The sequence below is a fragment of the Hippocampus comes genome, unplaced genomic scaffold (assembly GCF_001891065.2).
Source record: "Hippocampus comes isolate QL1 unplaced genomic scaffold, H_comes_QL1_v1.1 scaffold279, whole genome shotgun sequence".
Lineage (NCBI taxonomy): Eukaryota > Metazoa > Chordata > Actinopteri > Syngnathiformes > Syngnathidae > Hippocampus > Hippocampus comes.
The window spans coordinates 825,550-831,155 of NW_017805456.1; the positions used below are offsets into that span (position 1 = coordinate 825,550).

The 5,606-nt window shown below is 50.6% G+C and overlaps 1 protein-coding gene across 1 annotated transcript in view; it reads right to left on the reverse strand.

The window, feature by feature from the left end:
- Positions 1–2,241: 2,241 nt before the first annotated feature.
- asah2 (N-acylsphingosine amidohydrolase 2) overlaps positions 2,242–5,606 on the reverse strand; it is a 4,534-nt gene continuing 1,169 nt past the window's right edge. Inside the window, exons 5-19 of the mRNA XM_019874418.1 lie at positions 5,464–5,552; positions 5,263–5,383; positions 4,954–5,079; positions 4,792–4,878; positions 4,554–4,658; positions 4,385–4,466; positions 4,186–4,301; positions 4,012–4,106; positions 3,880–3,919; positions 3,643–3,741; positions 3,471–3,566; positions 2,956–3,105; positions 2,814–2,870; positions 2,616–2,704; positions 2,242–2,533 (exon numbers count right to left, since the gene is read on the reverse strand). Of these exons, the coding sequence (XP_019729977.1) occupies positions 2,335–2,533; positions 2,616–2,704; positions 2,814–2,870; positions 2,956–3,105; positions 3,471–3,566; positions 3,643–3,741; positions 3,880–3,919; positions 4,012–4,106; positions 4,186–4,301; positions 4,385–4,466; positions 4,554–4,658; positions 4,792–4,878; positions 4,954–5,079; positions 5,263–5,383; positions 5,464–5,552 (1,551 nt within the window). The 3' untranslated portion in view covers positions 2,242–2,334. The remainder of the gene's footprint in view (positions 2,534–2,615; positions 2,705–2,813; positions 2,871–2,955; positions 3,106–3,470; positions 3,567–3,642; positions 3,742–3,879; positions 3,920–4,011; positions 4,107–4,185; positions 4,302–4,384; positions 4,467–4,553; positions 4,659–4,791; positions 4,879–4,953; positions 5,080–5,262; positions 5,384–5,463; positions 5,553–5,606) is intronic.

Genomic DNA, 5,606 nt, shown 5'->3' on the forward strand with positions numbered 1-5,606 from the left:
TCTGCTCGAGTCTTGTGAAGCCAGGGCCCAAAACGCCACAGGATGGCAGCCATTTTAAGGGTCATTCTGTCGAGGTGAGCCTGCATAGACAGAAATGAGAATCGACACATTTGGGATTTAGTCTCACATGTATTCAAATGCGGCAGTTTTACCTTGTTTAAGTCAATTTGGCCATTCTGTAGAAGATGCAAAGCCTGTGGACAGAAAAGAGACAAATTAGTTGGGCTTGCTCCAAATGGTTCACAATTTAAATTCCACATTGAAACGCACAGCAAGTGCCCCATTTTAAGATTTGTACCTGTGAACAGAAATGACACAATTAGTATGCACACATGCATATTAGTTCGGTTTAATTGTGAATTTAGAAATGAGTTTTGTCTACTTACCCGCTCGACGAACGTAGCTTTCCTAGGAAGTTGGGGGAAAAAAAAGCGTTTGTTGCAAAGGTCGCAGGAGGCGTTAATTGCAATGCTCGAGCAAACATTTTTGCTTTGCGTGTTTGCAAGGTGTGAGCACGTTTAAAGTGGTGCTTTCCGTTCAAAGTGAGGGAAAGCGTTGTTTTAAGGTACTATTAAAGAGTAAAAGTCACCTTGTTGGAGATTTCCGTGATCTTGACAGGCGTGCGGAGCAGGAGCAGCGTGTGGACGAGCGGAGGCTGTCGAAGGTGAGACAGAATGATTGCCTTGTTTTTCCGATTTAAATAGGTTTCCGGCGATGACGTCACTTCCGGAAAGAAAAATAAAAGCATTTAAAACAGGAAGTGAGTCACCTTGTTGGAGATTTCCGTGATCTTGACAGGCGTGCGGAGCAGGAGCAGCGCGTGGACGAGCGGTGGCTGTCGAAGGTGAGAAAGAACGATTGCCTCGTTTACCCCATTTAAATAGGTTTCTGGCTGTGACGTCACTTCCGGGAAAAAAATAAAAGCATTTAAAACAGGAAGTGAACGTGATTATTTTGTGTGGAAAAAAGTCCGACCGAAATGATGCGATTTTGCCGAAAGACAAGAGCTGGGCTCGAACCCGAGTTCACCAGTCCGCACTCCATGTCGTATACCATTGAGCTATCATGTGACACTGACAACGCTGTTTTCATATGTTTATTTAAAAGAAGAAGTGAATTTGAAGAGCGAAATTACAAAATGTTTTGCCTACTGGCAACAACCGGAGTCGAACTTGAGTTCACCAGTGAGGACTACTTGTCGTATACCATTGGACTATCGTGTGACGGTGGCAAGAACGGCTTCTGCATGTATATTTAAAAGAGGAGGTAAATGTGTGAAATCGAAACTATAGTTGGGTTCGAACCCTAGTTCACTGTTCGGAACTCCCTGCATTATACCACTGGACTATAGTTCGACAGTGGCATCTGTCCCCAGTAGGTGTCTGTATTGTGATCAGATTGTACCGTTCAACTTGGATAGCCTGGATAGCTCTATAAATATAACCACCCGAAATGTGACATCGTTGATCTGGCGTGGTCAAATGGATAAAGACATGACGTTGTGCCCGGGTTCGAATCTTGCTAAATTTACAAATCATGCCCATGGTGGGGCTCGAACTCGCTTCGCATGATTACCTCGCAACGTCTTTTACCATTAGGCTATTCTGACGGGAAAATTTCAAAAAAAAATATTTAATTATTGGTGCTAAAACGGTTAACGTTGCCCCCTAGAAAGCTGTCAACGGCACTCAAACCTAACCCATCAGCCCTCAACACGCCAGTTTCTCCTTCCGCTCCCTTCATCACGCCATCCTGAGGTCAGGAGAGGGAGTTTGCAAAGCCAACTTGATTTGAAATTGAAGACGAGTATCACAAAGAGACTGTGTGGTTTGTTACTTTGCTTTATTGGCGATTGTGAATCAAGGGCTTGAATAAAAAAAAAAACAAACACGTTTCTTGTCTGTTTCAGTCACAAATAAAACATCCATACACACACTTCCATTTTTTTTTCTTATATACTTTTCTGAAGGCCAGTGTTTGGAAGAACAAAATCTTTCTTATGAGATTCAATGAACCATCTGAACGAGAAAGCTGCCCCCTGGGACAGCCGGAGCTGGAATTGAACCCTGCGCCACTGCACTGGGAATCTGTCGCGCTCAGCAGTCTGGCACAGCTCCACACCCACCCCCCTCATTGTTCCTATTATTATGAAAACCTGATCCACCCACCCCAAGTGCCCCCCTCATTGTTCCTATTATTATGAAAACCTGATGTGCTTGGGGGGGGGGGGACACAATCCAGAACAAGCTTGCAGGCGTGATTGCTTCCAAAGTGATTTAATTGGCATGAAGTGACAGAGAGTCGCAATTGCTGCATCCAAAGACGCTCAAGTGCTCACGAGGAGTAAAAAGTGCCGATGACCCGAAAGACGTCGGACGTGCCCTGGTAGGGCGTGATGACCGGTCGCAGGCCTTTCATGCTCTTGTAGTGTCCGAAGTGTTTGATCCTGTAGGACGCCGCGGCGGCGTTTGTCGGGATGTGCCACTCCACCGTGGCGTTGCTCTGTCGATCGGAGCCTTTCACCCAGCTGAACCTGCATGGGGGTGCGCGGGCGACACTCGGTCAGCTTTCCCGTCGTCGCTGGCGGCCGAACGGCGCTTTGCGTGCACACACACCTGGTCTCCCACGACGCGTCGCTGTGGACCAGCGTCCAGGTGTCGCTGGTGTTGTCGTGCATCTCCACCGCCACAAAGCTTTGGTCTCTCTGATGACGGAAAGACAAACCCAGAGAAAGCAATAAAACCAGAAAGCCGACTCCGCCCCCCTAAAAAAAAAAAAAAGACAACACAAGCAGCCGAGGAGTGTTTTCTCACCACGTCTCCCGAGTGTCTGGGGTTTCCTGCCACAAAGGTGACGGACACCACGTCACCCTGGAAACCAAACCCCGCCCACCAGGGCATCCGTCATCAGACTTCACTGACTGTGCATGTGTGTGAGTGTGTGTGTGTGCCATACCTGTCTGTAGATGGGAAGTACCTGCTGCAGGACGTCTCCAAAGCTGCTGTTGTCCGGTTTCCTGTCAGTCGCCGCTGCGGCTAACAGGTTGAAAAGATTCTTCTGAAAGAACGGAGGCGGCGGACCCAGCGGGAGCGACCCAACTTGGTCCTGCAAGATGACATCATCGCTCGAGTTGGTCATCCTGCAATCTGTTTGCTCGAGTCCGAGGAATGAACCCGTTTTTGGGGGTTTGGGATTGAAATTGTGATTCCAGACCACACAAGTTTGTTTTTTTTAATCTCGGTTGTCATTATGATTCCCGCCACTCAAGCTAACCAATCAGAAGCAAGCTGCTGTTTTTGGGTTAGCAACAGGGTCCCCTCGAGCCTTTTTGCCAACCACGAGCCCACTGTGCCGCCCATCCTCATTCTCATCTTGCCGCATGCGTCGACAAACACGTGGTCGAATCTTTTGACCGGTTCTCTTGCGGGTTTTTAATTGCTCTTTTCCGAGACGGCGGTCGGGGGTCTCACCCGAGCGATGGCGCGCGCCAAGTCGCCGAATTTCAGGATGTACGCGCTGAGCGTGTGCGGGCCGTAGATGGTGGAGGCGCCCTCGTACCTCTGAACCTGGACAATACACCTTCATCGTTATCATCCTCGGCCTACTTACCTCACATTTTGGAGTGTGTGTGTGTGTGTGTACCTGGTACTCCTCATATGTGGTTATGTAGTGTGTGTACACATTGCTTAGGCCTGCAATCACCACATCCACGCCCGAGAATGCTCCGTTCGACTGAAGTGCCTAACGCGCACACACACACACACACACACACACACACACACACACACACACACACACACACACAGTTTTTGACAAGGTATCAAGTAGGAACTTCGGATGTGCGCGTACATTTCTGTGCGTGTGTCTATGAACACTTACCTGTTGTACAGCTTCCCTCAACCTTCTGCCTGCCATGGTGCTGTCTCACACGCACACACAAACACAACCTCATCATTGTTGTTGCATCACAGCACCGATTTTGCGCATGAGTGTGTGAGCGTTTGTTGTTACGTCATCTCCCCAGGAACAGCGACAACCGCGACAGATCCAACGGTGACGATCTGCACATCAATGATTTCCGGGTGCCATGGCAACGGCCAGTTCATCTGCACGAGCGCACACACAAAAGCGGCCCGTTGTATCATATTTGAGACAATTTGAGAAGCGGGCGACGCTTGCGCTCACCTCTCCCGTGCTGAACAGGATCGGTTTGGGCTGGTGACATTCCTGCGTCTGATTGGACGGCCGGCCCAGGAGGGTGTCGCGGATGCCGTCCCAAAATGGGTCGCCCTCCACCGCCCCTACACACGCACGAAATAACTTCGGTTGACACTTATTTGAGGTGCGATTGCTTACGTGAGAGAGTAAAATGCATGAGAGCGACCTTGAGTGAAGTTGAGGTCTCCTCCTCCGTCTGTGGTGCCTGCCGCAAAACTGTGACCCAGCGCCGGCTTGCATGTACTCACCTGCATGCGGCGTTAGCAAAATGCATCGTTAGCTTGTGCGCACGTGTGTGTGTGTGTGTGTGTGTGTGTGTGTGTGCGAGAACTGACCGCATGTGTATCATTGATGAAAACCGTGACATCCGTCATGTTGACCCACTGATGAGCTGAATGAATGAAGCCCGTCACTTCCTCAACCGCATCAGCGTAAAGTTCCTGCAAGCACACACACACACACACACACACACACACGCAAAGGCCACTATGAGGTCACATTTTTCCCTCTCCCACACACACACACACACACACACACACACACACACACACACACACACACACACACACACACCCTACCCTTCCTGAAGATGTTGTGTCCAATGATTCTGGTGCTGTCAAACATGTCCTCTCCGGGTCCAAACGCTTGACACTCTTTCGTCTGAAACACACACAAACACTTCCTGTTGACTCTGTGCGCGCGTGCGTGCGCGTGTGTGTGTGTGTCCATGTTTACCCCTCCATCAGGACACGAGCTGTTCAAGTAGTCACAGGCTAATCCAGAGTTGACACAGTGAGGACCTTCGATGTTTGGACTCACGTCGCCGAGGTTACTGGAGGAGAAAGCAGCCATGAAAGCTGCCTGACACACATACACACACACAAGCACACAAAAAAACACACGGAGGGTCAGATTCATCTACTAGAGGGTTGGACTCCAGCACAAGAAGGCGATTCCGCCATTGGCCCCCCCCTCAGTGAGATTGAGGCTGAAACGCGGTCCTGATTCTTCACGTCCCTAATTTGGACTTCAACGTGACGTCACCTGTCCGGGTAGCGCCGCGGGGTTCTTGTGGTTCTCCATCAGGTAGGAGGCGTAGCCCAGGTTGTCGCTGCTCACCAGACGATTGGTCGTCTTCATGCTGACCGCGTGCACGGCGAACCAGCTGGGAGAGGACCGATTGCGGGAGTCAGAGCGGGCGGGCCCCGCGTGCTTCGGCCGCCATCTTGCCCTCGCTACGCTCACCTGAGCACGCCGATGCCGTCTCCGTCCGCATCGGTGAACTTGAGAAGCACGATGTCCCTGTCCACGTCGTCTTCATACCTGAAGGGCGATCAGAGTCGGTGACGGGCGCCTCGTCGCCGACGGCCGACCCGTCGGACACGCCG